Source organism: Oreochromis niloticus, linkage group LG4 (genome assembly GCF_001858045.2).
Source record: "Oreochromis niloticus isolate F11D_XX linkage group LG4, O_niloticus_UMD_NMBU, whole genome shotgun sequence".
NCBI classification, from domain to species: domain Eukaryota; kingdom Metazoa; phylum Chordata; class Actinopteri; order Cichliformes; family Cichlidae; genus Oreochromis; species Oreochromis niloticus.
This window is the reverse complement of record NC_031969.2, coordinates 13,769,491-13,785,231: the sequence shown is the minus strand read 5'-3', so window position 1 is coordinate 13,785,231 and position 15,741 is coordinate 13,769,491. Positions and strand designations below refer to the sequence as shown.

The following is a 15,741-nucleotide window of genomic DNA, read 5'->3' as shown; positions in this document are numbered from 1 at the left end:
ACTCTTAGTTGCTGAAGCCCTCCAGTCATGAGCTCATAGTTTCCATGAGAAATGGTCCATATTCATTACTACGGACTGATTTTTAAAAATAATATAATGTTGTTTTTAAGCTAATAGCATTGCAGGTTTCACAGCAATAACATATATAATAAAAAGTAGATGTGCACAACATAAAATCTTTTAAAATTTTATCAGAGGACACACCTAACCAAAATTCCGTGTGCTATTCCACATACTGCTCTTTACATTACAGTAACTGAATCAATGAACTGTGTCTTTTTGTATTTAATAGATAAAAACACTACACTCTGTGTACACTAACTGTATTAACACCCTGCTAGCACTGTGTTGGACCTCCTTTTGATCAAGGTGCTGGAAACATTCCTCAGAGATTCTGGTCCATATTCATGACACGGTGGCTGCTGATTTGTCGGCTGGACGTCTCTTGTCCCGCCACATCTTAAAGGTGCTCAACAATGCAGCAACAATACTAAGGTAGGCTGTGGTGATCAAATTATGCCCAGTTGGTACTAACAGGCCCAAAGTGTGCCAATAAAATATCCCCAACCATTACACCACCAGCAGCCTGAACCATTGACTCAAGACAAGATGGATTCATGGTTTCATTTTGTTTATACCAAATTCTGACCCTACCAATTGAGTGTCTCAGCAGAATTTCACACCCATCTGTTGTCCATATTTGGTGATACTGTGTGAATGTAGCAGCAGTTTCCTGTTGTTAGCTAGCACCTGATGTGGTCTTCTGCTGCTTCAAGGTTTCATGTATTGTACGTTCAGAGATGCTCTTCTGCATACCTTGGAATATGGTGTTCTGATTATTTGAGTCGCTATTGGCTGAACAGCAGTCCACCATTCTCACTTCCACTTTGTTGGTGCCATATGATTGGTTGATTAGATCTTTGTGTTAAATATCCAGCTGAAAAGATGTACCTAACAAAGTGGCATCAGTTGCACATAGTATAGTACATGCATGCAAAAGCTTCTCCCTTGTTCAAATGTTAGCAAAGCTAAGAGAAGTTTCCTACTGACTGTGCATGTGCCCACGAAAACACTTATGTTTTCTCTTGTAGCCCAAATTTATAGGCTTCTATAATGGAGCTGTGAAAACAGTCTCAGGAGAGAATTCACGGACTGTTTAGAAAAGCAGTCAGCATGTCATCCGAATCAAGGATAACGCATCTGATAATGAAGCTGCTACGTCAGTGAGGGATGCTGTTGCTGACATTGTGACATTGTGTGAAGAATGCTTCCCTGCAAAAGAGTTAAAAGCATGGCACTGCAGCTGTCCAGGGCACAGAGAGAGTCTGAGGGATCAGACCGAGAACAGATGGAAGCAGGAGCAGTTTGTGAGAGGATAGGGTTACCTTAGCTGAAGCCTGCATTCATGGAAAAGGAGGTCAGAGGTTAAAAAATCTCCATACATACGTGTAATCTTTTGATGCACGATTGCACAACGAGTCTCTGTGTGTTTAAAAGTGGAAACGGTCAGCGAAGAAGACGTCAGTCCGGTGAACCTCTGCTTTTTCTGACCAGGTTCCACAAGGTTATGAAGAATTAATTTCCAGGATTTAGGAGAGCTTAAATGATTAAGGATGGAGGGCATCAAACAGGTGGACTTACTGAATGTAACCTTTACTCTCCGTACGAAGGACAATGGAGAATCAGTCTTATAAAGCTCATATAAAGCTCTTCTCCAGAAGTACTGTGTTTGTTTAAATGAGCTGTGGTTTTACTAAAAGTAACCTCGAGGTCATTTAAGAGGAAGCTTAAAAAGGGCAGAGGTGTTTAGTTTTTGCAGTTGCATAACTATCCTTGCTTTATAACTCTATTTAAGAGTGTATTATTGCCACTATGTGAAAATGAGCTCTCTCTATGTATCTGCATATATCAATGAAGGTCTTCAAAATCACAACAAATGCATCACTTCACCCAAAAATGCTTGACTACTGAGCGTGCTGAACAAAAAAAGTATAGTGTGCTGGCCCTTTAAGGCAGGCATGATCATTTGGGTGTGTGTTTTTTGTAGTGAGGGCAGAATATATAGAGTAAATAATAATTTTTGTAAAAGCACAATGAATTAGGCACTTCTTAACAACATCTAATGCTTTAACAGTTATAGCCATTGCTACTCCTACCAAGTTATTGTGCGATAAATAAATAGATTCACAATAAAAATGTTATATCAGTGTTTATAGACATTTTGAAAGGATGATGATTATTTTTTAACTTTGTTTATTACAGGGGTGTCAAACTGAAGGCATGGGGGCCAGAATCAGCCCGGCAAAGACTCCAATCCACCTTTGGGAAATTTGAAGGAGTGCACAGATTTTGAACTTTTAGGTGGATTGCCATAAATTGCAGCTTTTCCAACCAATATCGACTCCATTCCCATCGCCATTCATACTACACCAAAGTAGTTAAGTAACAGAAAAACAATTAATTAATGATCAAACTTATGATCAAAGGTAATAAAACATACATTAGAGAAGTGGACATAGTCAAAGTCAAACATATGCTCAACCACACATACATATACACTTCAATATTCCGACTGAATGTGAACTATAGCTGAAAAAGTAAAACTATAAAAGTATATGAAGTTTACCCAACGTTTTTTGGGAGTGATATTAACTACTGATTGCAAGGGTGATGAGAAATAAGATTGCTGGTACAGATACTCCTTTCTTTTAGTTATCTGAGCATTTTAACTTCACTGGACAGTGACAATAGTGAGAGAGAGGAAAGTGGAGAGACATCAAAGAAAGGACATGCAGATTGTTTGTGAAGTGCAAATATATAAAGACACATTTAGAATAATTACACCATGGCTGGGGATCCTTTGCAGGAAGAAGGAAGCGGCGGTCTACACGATGACCTCACCGCTTCATCTGAAGACCAGAAACAGCACTGGCTCCATAAGGCCAAGGAAAAGACAGGATATTCCCAGAATGCATTTCACAGGGGGCAATATGCTAATATTAGCACAGCAGCCAATGGCAGTTCAAGAGTCGTGCTCCAGATACACGAGGGGGCCGGATCAGGTTACGTGGCTGAGACACAAACAACGTACGTGCAGCAGTAAGAGAAAGTAGACAGAAGACTGTACTGGGCCTGCTAGACTAATCCATCACTCCTGACATATGTATGCATATAGCCAAGCCCCTTTCCTTATCCGCCACATGATGTCCACCTTAAGTCTTGATCATGTGACTGTTTTACTCCCTGGGGGTGGTGCGACATGCCTCCTTCTAATAGGAGTCCAAAAGGTCAGTCAGGTTACCGCATGGGCTCACAGATCATAACTTTAGGAGCAGTAGTAAATCCTCAGGCTGCCCCTGATACAGTTTAGGATCTGAAGGCAGAGCAGGACCATCCTTGGGCAAAGTGCACAGTGACTGAAATGAGCGGCAGGAATTCACTCCAAGCACTCGCACACTGTCTTCTAGCACATGCTCAGGTTAATTAAAGTGGGTAATGGTGACTTTGAGGTTTTGCCTTTTCACGTATCGAAAAACAAGTCAAGTTCTCTGTCTGCTGTTTGATTAAATTCCAGCAGCTGTGAGGCTCCATACTGTAGTGGTTTACACGTTTGCTTAACTCGGTCGGGGTGGATGGCCGCCCTTCCCTGAGTCTGATTCTACTGGAGGTTTCTTCCTGTTAAAAGGGAGTTTTTCTTTCCCACTGCTGCCAAGCGCTTGCTTAAAGAGGGTTGTTTGATTGTTGTGGTTTCTCTCTATTATTATAGCGTCTGCCTTAAGGTGACTTGAGCTCTAAATAAATAAAAATGAATTCAGAGGAGGAGGAGACACAAATCCCTGTGGGGGCTGCTTCAGGAAGGGCACCCGGCATAAAAACTGCCGAATCAAACATGCCGAGCTACCCGCTGGGGTGAGACATTGTGAATAAGCTAGCAGCCAAAAGTAGCTCCAGTTTATTTCTAATGATACTGTATAACTCACACTTCTGATATTAATGTAACACAGTATCAGTTCCAGAGGGCGTGATCTCTGCGGCTCAGAATACACTGTTCCCCCATGTCAAGCTCAGCCTCCTGGTTAAGTAACTTGATTAATAAACCACAGGTCGACTGAGGCACTGCTCTATCCTCAGAGCAGAGGTGGGCTTTCATTTTGGCACCTCGGAGCTTGAAGACATTTCTATTTGCCTCAGAGGATCCTGCAGAATCCAAGAGGCACACATATCATTCAGTGTATCGGCACACCCTGGTGTCGCATATGCACACATGCATGAAGCAATAAACAAATTTTGAAGTGATGGAGGAGGAGACTTTAGAGTTTTTTATTTCTTATTGAACACAGTCGTAGACATGCAAGCTTCAGATGGATGGTTATTAAAGATCGTTTGAGTTGGTGGCAAGCTGTCAGCGTTAGCTTGGTTGGTTTAACAGATTCCTGCGTCTGCTGGAAAACCTCGCGTCAAACAGCAGAGCCTCATAATCCAGACTGTCGACAGGAGTTGCAGCAAACCAAGCGAACCCAATGTATGCCGCCCTGCTCTCAAATTTATAATTTGCTCAGCTAGCAGGTGTTAGCCTTTCATCTACAAAGTGTCAGGCTTTCAGAATAAAGTGAAAATGAGGAGAGGGAACTTTTGTCATCCACGAAAGAAATAATAGATCTATAGCTGTCTCGGTTTCAGAATCCTAGTAAACATCCTTTCTATAGCAGGCACTTTTACTGGTGAGGTTTTGTTTTGGATTTAAAATTGAATTCATGTTTAATTAATAATTCACAGATGTCTGTTCTTGATCATTTCAGGATTAATAATATGCACATTTTATGTGGTGGAGGAACATGGTGGCTTCCACAAAACACAAACCTGCCCCACATTAAACATATTGATTATAAGTTTTATAAGAACATATCGGTTTGTTGGAAGATGTAATTTGACACTATTCTGTGTATATTTATGAGTACAGTATCCTTTTTTCTAATTAATAACTTCAATAAATATCTGACTGTGCCTTTAAAGGGGACCTGCCTTGGTGCAGTCTCTCACTTGAAGATGTTTTAGCTCCCTTGACCCTCTCTGTAATCCAGCTTTCTTTTGATTGGCAGTCTGAAGCCTGAGCTGTAGGATAAAGGGATTACTTGAACATACACTGGCCTCATTATTTCAAACTTTGGTCGTGTTTAATAAGAGCAACTACCATTGTAACAGCCTTGATAACAGAAAACAAGGAGAAACATAACATGCTCAGTTTAATCTGGTTGCAGAGCCATCATGTCAGGTATGAAGTAATAAATTAATAATGCCATTTATTAATACCATTAATAAAAGGCTTTTGGTAATATCATCCCAAATCACAGTAAATTATGATTAAATAAATATAAACTTTTTAATGTTTTAACTCCTTTTGCTGTTTTTAATAAATTCGTTTGCGCTTTCAAAAACGGAAACAAAAATCAGGTGTAGCTCCAGAACTGACATTGACTCTCATTATTTTCTTCCAGGAGTGAAAAATAAAGTAACAGCTTCTTCCAAATACTACAGTCCAAACACCGCAATGCATACTGCATGCATGCTTTGTTTCTGCTGTGCTCTCAACAAAGCCTTGGGCATTTGCATAGCTTCACACAGTGTTAATATGACTGACCTGAAAAAGCATATCAGCTGTATGGAGACCTTGAATAGATTCATGTTATATCATTCCAATTAAATCTTAGATAATGGAAAATGAAACTGATATCTCATGATGTGGTGGCAACAGTGAAACCCTCTCTCACATTCAAGCTGATCACAGCCAGATGGCACTGAGTTTCCATGCAGCGCTGCTGCCTGAAGTCTGCCCTCTAGTGCTTCAAGCTGAAATCACTGATGTGCAAACAGCAGTGAAGACCGAATGTACTCCAAACCAGACTACTGAAGAGTTTAAGGACCCTGCTCAGCTGATGAGAAACACATCTTTACAGTTCCAAAGATGCACATCTGAATGTCTTTTCTTCTTTCATTAAAAAAAAATAGAGAAAAATAGACAGACTTATTTAACAAAACCATGTATTTAGCCAACAAGAACACATGCACAGTGTGGATTGTTTTTCAAAGCATTATAAAAAACATGAGCACAAAGACTGAGCCACATGAACATGCTGGATAAATACAGGAGCAAATATTCTTGTTGAGCCTGGTATCTGCTCAGGGTTTCATTCCCTGTCGTCAGCGCAGTTAATGCTAACGCTATTGTCATTTGGCTGGTCATCATTGGCGATGTGGTAACCATGGTTACTGGGGTCACTGTGGTAACCATGGTCACTGGGGTCACTTTGGTGATTGGTATCATGATTCAGTTCTGCATACTCCACGGATGCCTGTTGAAACACGAAGGTTGTATGAACGATTAATTTCATTGGCTCACTGAGTTAAATGCTGACTGTAAGGTTACTACAGTACGGTACTGTTTAGTGATTTTACATATTAAGATTATTATTTCTCACTTGATACAGCGATAACATGAGACACTGAGACTCATCAGCACTCATCAGGATTGTTTCTACAAACTCTGGAGAGCTCCTCCAGAAGGACGGAGGAGGTTCGAGAGCTGCTATCATATTACTCTTCCTAATGAGTTAACTCAATGTGATGAGCAAATTTGGAGCCTTTTACTACATTTTTCCCTGCAAATCATTATGATTTTTTATCAGCAGGACAATAAAAAGTTAAAGTGTTTTATATTACATGAAATGCAACACTTTTAGTTACCTGTCTACAAACAATAAAAAGTGTCTCCACTGGGTTTCCACTTATTGTACAGTTTCTGTCTGTGAGATGTTTCTCTGAGCAAAGACACAATACAGTCATGAGTGTGTGTGTGCGCGCAGCTCTTGATAGTATGTGTATGCATGACGTGTTCACACTTACAGCATCAGCCACCTCTTGAACACCTGCAAAAACAAAGCCAGAGGACAAGCTCAGGAAACAAAAGGTATGTGAAGATTAAATGAGGGCTGTTTTAGTTTCCAGCTCTCCCATGAACAGCTCTCTATTCCCAGGAAACAGGCAGCTTATCACATCCGACACATTCATACTGATCATTCTCATAAGCTCGTGTCTTTTTAGACAAGCTGCTTCCTGAGACACATGCACATAAACCCTTCACTCCAGATCATTTGCTTTCTTCATATAATACATTAAGTTCTTAACTCTGATTATGTAAAGTACCCTGAGATTAACTTAGGATGTAGTGGTATATAAATAAAACTGAGCTGAATTGTGCTGTATCACTCATTAAGTAATATTATATTATTAGGAGCCGAACTGAACAATGGACAATACATTTCAAACAATCAAGCACTTTGCTTACTTAGCCTTAACAGATGCAAGCATTGTATGAGTCTGTTGCAACAACAGGAAGTACTCTTTGACGAAAGCAGGAAGTGGACACCTAGGAAGTGGCCCTTCTGTTTTAATGGTACATTCTTTCAGTAACAATGCAGATGTTTACAGTTGGGGTTGATCCTGTTTCCTAGCGCTTTTTTCTTCTAATGACCTGATTTCTCTCATCGTGTTGTAGAAAAGGGGTCTGTGTGAAGAGCAGGATGTTAATCATACCTTGCTGGGAGTTACGTACTTCACCGTGTACTGTGTCTGTGCCCTGTTTCACCGGAACTGACATGGAACAGATATAATATTTAGACTGAGCTTTTAAAAGTCAAATCACAACCTATTAAAATTCAGAAAGAATCTCACCTCTGCTGGGATCTGCCTGTCTCAGCTGCACCTCACTGTACTGAGGTTCTCGCTTTTCTGGAGTGTTTGTACTGCAGTTATCATCAGACTCTGCAACACAGTGAAATGAGCAAACTTAAATTACTTGCATATTGCAATATTTCATTATTTTTATATAAAAAATTGCAGTATTTAATGACAAAGATGTGTTCTGTTGCTATTTTCCTTTTCAAAAATAGCATTAAAAAACAAAAGTCAACAATGTCTGAGTAGCTGACGTGGTATAACTTATTTTTTTATGCCAATGACCTCAGTTTTTGTCTAAACGAAATCAGAAACACATTGATTAACCATTCTATCTCACCGGGTGTGATGTTTCCTGATTAATAAGAGACAAAAACGCCCAGAAGAGCACACTTACTAGACAGATTTTAGATTTATCTGACGGGAAACCAACTTTTTGAATTAAAATATTGTTGACTTTGAATCTTTGAATCTTCTTGAGATTTCATGACAATACTACCAATAAAAAAAGTACTTACCAGAGCCTGATACATGTTCACTCCAAATACTTTTCCCCATCATGCCTGGAGTTGCTGCACAGGGAGGGTAAACATGGCACATGTCTCAGTTATGAAACTGATAAATTCTCCTACTTCAAAATCAGTCAAGACAACATTTGTTTAATATATATTTAGCATAATTTTACGTTAGGATTCTTGGTGTTTTCTCTATATTATTGTATAGTTATTACTTTACAAAATAAAGCACCTTGAGAAGACTGTGATTTGGTGCTATATAGATAAAACTGAATGAATCACTTGCATCAGCGTAAGGAGCTGTACCATTTGCGGCTTCGTTGACCTCTGCCTGGATGAGGCTCAGTCGCCCTACTTTGGTGCTGGCTGCCTTCCTAAAACAAAGTGAACACAAAGTCCGTTCAACAGGAGGCTGTATGGGAACCATACCCTGGTAACTAACTTTTAAGATACTGATAAGAACATGAGAAATGCTACTTACACTGATAGGGTGCCGGTGCGTCTTGTCTTTAATTTGGGGAGACGTTTTTTGTAGAAAAGAAAGAGGACGATCGCCATTAGGAAGAGGAGGCAAAAGACTGCAATAAGACCTTTCTTCCAGCCAGCCATCTTCACTGCAGAATACATGTGAATTAGACAAACATACGTGTATGATTACTAAAGTTATTACTTAGTTATAAAACACAGCAATAAAAATGTACTCACAAAACCTCATTTTGGCTTAAAGTTGTTTAAATGTCACACCTGAGTGCACGTACAAGTGTATGATCAATTTATTTATTTATATATTCATATCAGATGTGAAGTTTAGCACCCTATCCTTAAAAAAATGAGGAAACTGGACAATTGGAGCACAGCAGAAGAAAAGTATCTGAAATTCACGTCTTTAGTAAACAGAAAAAAATCCAGAAAGGACTCGACACATAACCTGAAAGAGCTGACATTTCAGTTGACCCATCTACTGCTCGCTGAAGCCTCATCAGAAACACAGAAAAGATTTTGATCCACCATGTAATGCAGTGTGAACAGCCTCTGACTGGCAACAGCTCTGTTTTTCAGCATAATGATCCCGGACGCCCTAAGCTTTGAATGTCTTTCAAGAAGATAAGATAAGATAACCTTTATTAGTCCCACGCGTGGGAAATTTGCTTTTGCTTCTGCTTTTGCCTTACACAATGTATTTCCATATATGTTTGCACATCTTTAGGAAATAATTGAACCTACTTCCCATTTCCTTGCAAAACATAAAGAAATGAGAGGTGGCTCAAGACTTGCATAGCACTGTAACTAATTTTATCCCCAGTGAAAATATTTTAAGCATTCATTTATTATTTTTGACTTCTCCATATGTTCAAACTTTGTAGTCATTTATTAGATATTTTTAGATTATTATTTACATAAACATGAAGAAGAAATTAAGATTAATTTAAGAGTAGAATAAGAACTTTGCACAGTAAGCTCTTAGTGTAAATGAATTGAAATTCCAGCAGCTATTTTAGATTTCTTAAGTATTTCATAGCAAACTGTGTCCAGAAACAGCTAACACAGTATTCAGTGTCAAAACAATGATAGCATGTACAATTGAAATACAATTGGAAACATTAAAAAAATACTGAGGCGACTGCTGTTGTGATTTGGCCCTATATAAATAAAACTGAATTGAATTGAATGACGGTGAATTGTTTCCACAATAACAAGAAGGAAAGTAAAGAACACTGGTTAAAGTTAAGAATGATCTTTTTATGGCCTCGGATAGTTGACTCATCTCCATGCTTGTCCTGTCAGGCCTGTAATTCTAATGACATTATACAGGCTTTCTTAAGGCAGTGTTATTAAAAGGCACAGCATGCATTTTCATTGGTATACAGATGATACCCAACTCTATCTATCCATGAAACCAGATAACACCCTCCAGTTAGTTAAACTGAAGGAAAATCTTATGCATATAAAGTTCCAGATGACTTCTAATTTCCTGCTTCTGAATTCAGAAAAAAATAGAGTTTATTGTCTTTTTTACACTGCAATAGGCTTAGACTGCTCGGGGTTTCCCACGATACACCATGTTTCTTCTTTACTTACCTCTTTTCACTAGTCATTACTAATCTTTCCACAGCATGTCTTGTGTCCTGTCTTCCTCACCCCTAACTAGGCAGATGACTGCCCCTCTCTGAGCCTGTTCCGGCTCGAGGTTTCTTCCTGTTAAAAGGGAGTTTTTCCTTCCCGCTATTGCCTCCTGACAAGGGATCATCTGATTGTTGCAGTTTTCTCTGTATTATTGTAGAGGAGCTACCTTACAATACCTTGCAATATAAACCGTCTTGAGGCGACAATTAAGATTTGGGACTATATAAATAAAATGTATTGAATTTAATTGAAGACGTATTAATAAAAGACTCATTTTAATGGAGAGGAATATATATTAATTAAAAATAACCATACTGTTAACTTCACAATTTTATTGCTTATAATTGGCTGCTTGTTGATAAAGCAGGAGGAAGCGAGCGCACTCATAACAACATGAATATCCTCACTGTTCAACATCACATATTTTTAAAGTCCAGCTGATGTTAACACACACACACACACACACACACACACACACACACACACACATTGCTATTAACTAAAGATAAAACACACACCTCCAATTATGATGATGGCACTCCGCTTGGTCTTGTTAGCTGGGTTTGTGCACTGACAGTAGTATCCTCCAGCATGATCTCCTTTGACATTGCTGATGCTGTGAGATTCTTTCAGTTTCCAGGAGATCTTGTAATCAAGGAAACCCTTTCTCGTACTGTACCAGGTAAAGTTAATGGGAAAACTGCCACTCTGAACAGAGCAGACAAGAGTCATATTGTAACCCTCAGAGATGTCCTCCATCCTGGGCTCAGTGGTCAAGTGTGGTTTTGACACAGGTTCTTCACAGAGAAAAAAAAAGTGTGTTAGACTTGGGTTCAACATGTTTTATATCAGTTTTATTCATTTCATGGTCATCAGTCCAACAAACCTATGATGTTGGACCATTTCAGTAGCTGCTCTCCTGTTCCTGCCATGGGAGGCTTTAGTCGACTGTTTGTTGCATGGCAAAGAATGTTTTTTATGTCCGATATTTGGGTGATGGATGTGAGGTTGAAGATAGCCTTTTCACCAGGCTTGCTCACAACTTTTACGTCGTTTGGTATACGAGGTTGATACAGGGTGTAATTGATGGGCAGAGTGCCTCTCTGACTGTAACAACTCAACAGGAAGGGCTTTCCCAGAAACAACGTACCTCCCACCACAGACAGCACAGGCTCTGAAACAGGAACTGGGAATGGAGAATAAGATAGTATTAAACCAGACTGTGAGTCTGCAGCCATGCTGGGAACTCTGATGCTGCACTGTAAGGCTTTCAGGTAAATGCCAATACGCTCATCCTCTTATGCTAGTTCCCCATCACTGTATAGTGTGTTAGTAACAAGTGTGATCTGAAACAAAACACAAAGTACAGTTGAGGATGATGGGAATTTCATGAGCTTTTTTTTTTTTCAATACAAAAATAGACCTGATAGTTGTTTCACACTCACGCTCACTATTTTAGGAGAAGGTTTCTCACCTGTTGCATAGACCAGGACAGGGTCTCATTCCCACATGTTCTCGCTACAGATGATACTCAGTTTGGTTTAAGAAAGGGTCAGTCAGTGTGATCTGACTGAGCCAAGTGTTTGCATTCCTAGATGCACCTCTGTGGGGTAGTGTCAGGCAGTGTATGTGTGAAAATGGCTAATGGTGTCATTTTTTTTTCACAGAATTTTCGGTGTTGGTACAGAAAAGTCTCCAAATTTCTTCTAAATAGATGTTGAATGTAACACTTAAGCCTAAACCAACAGAATAAACGGACCAACAGGCTGACACATTACATGCATGGCTAACAAAGTAAAACATGTCCCACATCTTTATTGTGCCAACAACAATACTTCGGTTGGATTAAACTCACCTTTGACCTTAACGACATATTTTTGGCTCTCCTTCACAATAGTGCGTGTCAGAGAATGAGACGTGGCATTACAGGTGTAGTTGCCACTTGCAGAAAGTTGTGCCACAGTAAAATATGTGGTAGTATTTGCGACTTCAGTGTTATCTTTGAAGATTGAGTACTGCATGGTCTTCTTTTCAATCTCATTGGAATCATGAATGGTAACAGAGCAGGTCAATTTGAAGTGGTCTCCTTCAACTACGTCTGTGGGCTCCACAGTCAGCTGTGGCTTTGAAAACAGCGCTGTTGGGATTAGAGAGCAAAAATTAAGAATTCATACAATCTTTATGCTGTGCATATATATTATTTTTGATTTGATTTAATTTGATAAAAAAAAAAAAATGATGCTATGTTTGAAAAATTCAGAGTAATTGATGCTTACATCTGACTGTGATTCTTTGAGAGGTTTCTTTCTGCACACTGCCCCACTCCGCTTTGCACACAAGCTCTCCAGAGTCGTCCTCTCGTACAGTGAACTTATGACTCAGGGCTGCAGCTCTGACCTGCTTGAGGATCACTTTGTCTTTTGTCAAGAACACTTCAGTGTTGCTCGGAGGAGTGACAACTCTGCAGACCACTTCAATTATGTCACCCTCAGAGAGATTATTGGAGGGAAGTATATTTATGACGGGGGTGATGTGGAGTGCTACAAGACAAAATCCAGAACAGTCAGACACACTCCTCCATAGGCAATCAGAGCTTTTCATTGTGACATAACAATATTCGATCGACTCACCTTTGACTATGAGTTCAGCCTCTTTGCTACTGTTTGATTTTTGGTTCCCGGAAACCAAACGGATTTCATAGTCACAGTAGAGGATACAGTTTCCGATGTGACTCAGTCTCAGTGTAGCCGTTGATGAGTTCCCCCCCTGTGACAGCTGCTTTATGACCTTAGGGGATCCGGTCCTAAATCTCAGGTAAAACTGGAAAATGAGGGGTCCTTTCTCCTCTGGAGCACTGCAGGTGGCTTTAAACTCCTCATTCTCATAGGGCGTTAAAGTAGTCAAATGCAGAGTGGGGGTCTGCAAGCCTGAAAAGCACATTCAGGTATATTAAGTATATTAGTTTCTCGAAATGTTGGACAAAGTTAGTGAAGAAAGGCTGAGAAGGCTTGAGTATCTGCAGAGGAGGGATGGTGGGTATACCGGACAAAGGATGTTGAAGATGGAGCTGCCAGGCAGGAAGAAAAGGGGGTATGAGGCATGCACTTACACATGAGAAACTCTACTGCCAAAATACAATTGAGGGAAGACATTCATTAGCCAGTGTGTGATTGCAGCTCACAAATTTGGTGACAAACTGAAAAAAGTCTAGAGTATATATCTTATTATTTTTACAGTAATAAAAAATAAACAAAGCAAAACAACCACCTTACTACAGATGTGAACCTATCATTCATATTTTTTTTCATATTATAGTTCAAATAATACATATAATAATATAGTGCTTATGTAGTTAGATCCAGAAATATTAGAAAATTTACTCAATTTTAGCCAAAATATTGGATATATGTGACATCAAACAATCAAGATGCAGATGTTGAACTCATTTTCTATAAAATGTGTAGAAAGTGCAGCAGTTTCCCTAAACAGCTGTCAGTTTTTATAGGCTCACTGTTCAGGCAGCTCCCGCCTGACGTGGGCTTCCTCCTTAGGAGTAGGCCTTTACTGCAGCTGCCTCCTTGTTGTAGTTTCCTTCCTTCTTTTCAATTTTGTCTTCAGTAAACTTTAAAAGCTTGATTATGCTGAGATAAGCTGATTGACCCAACCGCTGCAGGATATTTGTTTTTAACACGGAAAAAATCCTGAGATCATCCACAATTGTTGTCGTTTGTACACTCTTTTTTTTTTCTTTGCGCTGAAAATCTGATAATTTAGGCGCTCCGTTTGCTCTGATTCTCCTTGATGAATACATTTTGTGCAAACAAAAGATGGTTTGCCTTGTTTGTGCTGAGAGCTGCTTTGATTGCATTTTGTGGCTTTATAAAAACAGTTTCCAAATAAAAATGTCCAGACCTTTACTTGTAAATGTAACTGTAGCCTACCTTTCACGTCCAGTTTCTGGCTGTTGCTGGCTTTGGCCTTGTTCTTGACTGAGACTCGACATTCATAATTTCCAGAGTCGGCAGCTCTGGCTGGGTTGATCGCATACTCGACCGTGTCTTCTGTGGCGTTTTTGGTGTAGATAGGAACATCGTCCCGTGTGAGCTGGAAACTGTGTATCAGGTTAGGGATGTTGCTGTGACTGACGCTGACCTGGCAGCGTAGCCTCACTGCTGTCCCGCTCTGAACTGTGTTCCTGGGTTCGATTGTGAGGAGAACAGTATCTATGGTGTATGCTGTAGTCCACAAATATCACACACAGACACACAAACAGAAGATGAATGGGAAAGAAATAATCAACAGACATTAAAAAAAGACCTACAGTGGCTGAAGCGCCAGGTTAAGACTATGGAAAGGTGCTTCCTGCTCATCAGTCTGGTGTACAGAGGAACTGATGGAGGAAGGAAAGCACCTCAGTAAACCGTGCCGACCCTCTGTGGATTCATTCAAACTTCTGCTTTCCCTCCACGACAACAGCACAGTGGAAGTGGAAACAATCACTTACTCCACATCCTTACGGTAGCCGATTGCTGTTAATCTGGATTCTGGGATGTAAAGTGGCTAACTGTGCAACAAACATGACTCTCTGAATACAAACCTGGCTTGCTGTAAATAACAAACCCTCAGCCTAGCTTTGAATGATGATGACACCAGCACTTTCAAAGTTTAAATCAGCAAGATGCCACTTTAATAAGGACGCTTCAGAGACACTGGAATTCAATTACATTTTTTAAACACCGGTGTTATTTCTTAATTTCAGAGGAAAGGTGGTCTTTTAAGATCGTGGCAACTTTATAGACACCTAGTTAAGAGTTCTGGTGGTGAATTTTGTTACTAAAAGAAAAGAAAAATAAATTTCAAATTTGTATTGCCTTCTGAAAGCTTTCAAATGTCATGTTATTCAAACTGAAGGTGAATAAAAGATTGCCCAGCATCGCCTGTGACAAATCAAATTTCTTTTTCTTTTGGTGTAAAAATAGCTTTTTTGTTAAATATAGAAAGGACTGTAACTGTTACTACAGTCTGCACTAGTTATTATAAGATCAGGCGTGTAATGCAGTTATACTTACACCCCTGTCCTCCAGCACAATGCCCTGTAAGTCACACAGAGTGGAAGAAAAAAAATCAGGTGAAAATCAGGAGATTTTGTTTATAATATACTAACATCCTTCATCCTTAGTCTGGGTTCTTACAGATGTGTAGGAGGCTAGTCAGAAACAGCAGGCCGGGGGGTCTGGAGCCCATCCTGGGTGAAGGTGGTTTATCGCTGAAAGACTACAATACATCTGCAAGGACAGAGGCCAGAAAGGGTAGTCACAGCCAGACCAGGGAGGACTTTTTACTTAGGGAGAGGTGGAGTGAACAGAAGGCA

The 15,741-nt window shown here is 39.7% G+C and overlaps 1 protein-coding gene and 1 long non-coding RNA gene across 3 annotated transcripts in view; one reads left to right on the top strand and one right to left on the bottom strand.

Moving 5' to 3' along the window:
- The window catches only part of LOC112846783 (uncharacterized), a 13,447-nt gene extending 8,831 nt beyond the window's left edge, over nucleotides 1–4,616 (top strand). The window contains exon 3 of the long non-coding RNA XR_003219937.1: nucleotides 2,263–4,616. This is a non-coding gene — a long non-coding RNA (uncharacterized LOC112846783). The remainder of the gene's footprint in view (nucleotides 1–2,262) is intronic.
- Nucleotides 4,307–15,741, bottom strand: pecam1a (platelet and endothelial cell adhesion molecule 1a). Of its 2 annotated transcripts, XM_025906867.1 has the most exons (16): nucleotides 15,563–15,741; nucleotides 15,440–15,463; nucleotides 14,312–14,605; nucleotides 13,001–13,297; nucleotides 12,647–12,910; nucleotides 12,226–12,507; nucleotides 11,257–11,556; nucleotides 10,889–11,167; nucleotides 8,728–8,860; nucleotides 8,553–8,620; nucleotides 8,250–8,303; nucleotides 7,729–7,818; nucleotides 7,591–7,647; nucleotides 6,901–6,923; nucleotides 6,742–6,815; nucleotides 6,211–6,350 (listed from the first exon to the last, which is right to left on the bottom strand). In XM_025906867.1, exons 1-15 carry the CDS (start codon nucleotides 15,612–15,614, stop codon nucleotides 6,783–6,785), a joined length of 2,250 nt encoding a protein of 749 aa, XP_025762652.1. In that variant the 5' UTR covers nucleotides 15,615–15,741; the 3' UTR covers nucleotides 6,211–6,350; nucleotides 6,742–6,782. The 2 variants fall into 2 exon arrangements, with proteins under 2 accessions (XP_019213622.1, XP_025762652.1); XM_019358077.1 differs by lacking the exon at nucleotides 6,742–6,815 and having other exon boundaries at nucleotides 4,307–6,350.

What these genes read in the sequence shown, in the direction of transcription:
- pecam1a (XM_019358077.1), bottom strand. Translation starts at nt 15,614, where the DNA reads ATGGGCTCCAGACCCCCCGGCCTGCTGTTTCTGACTAGCCTCCTACAC. An exon ending in GAAATGGTCCAACATCATAG is followed by an intron (nt 11,168 to 11,256) that starts GTTTGTTGGACT and finishes TTCTCTGTGAAG; the next exon opens with AACCTGTGTCAAAACCACAC. An exon ending in CGCACCGGCACCCTATCAGT is followed by an intron (nt 8,621 to 8,727) that starts GTAAGTAGCATT and finishes ACTTTGTTTTAG; the next exon opens with GAAGGCAGCCAGCACCAAAG.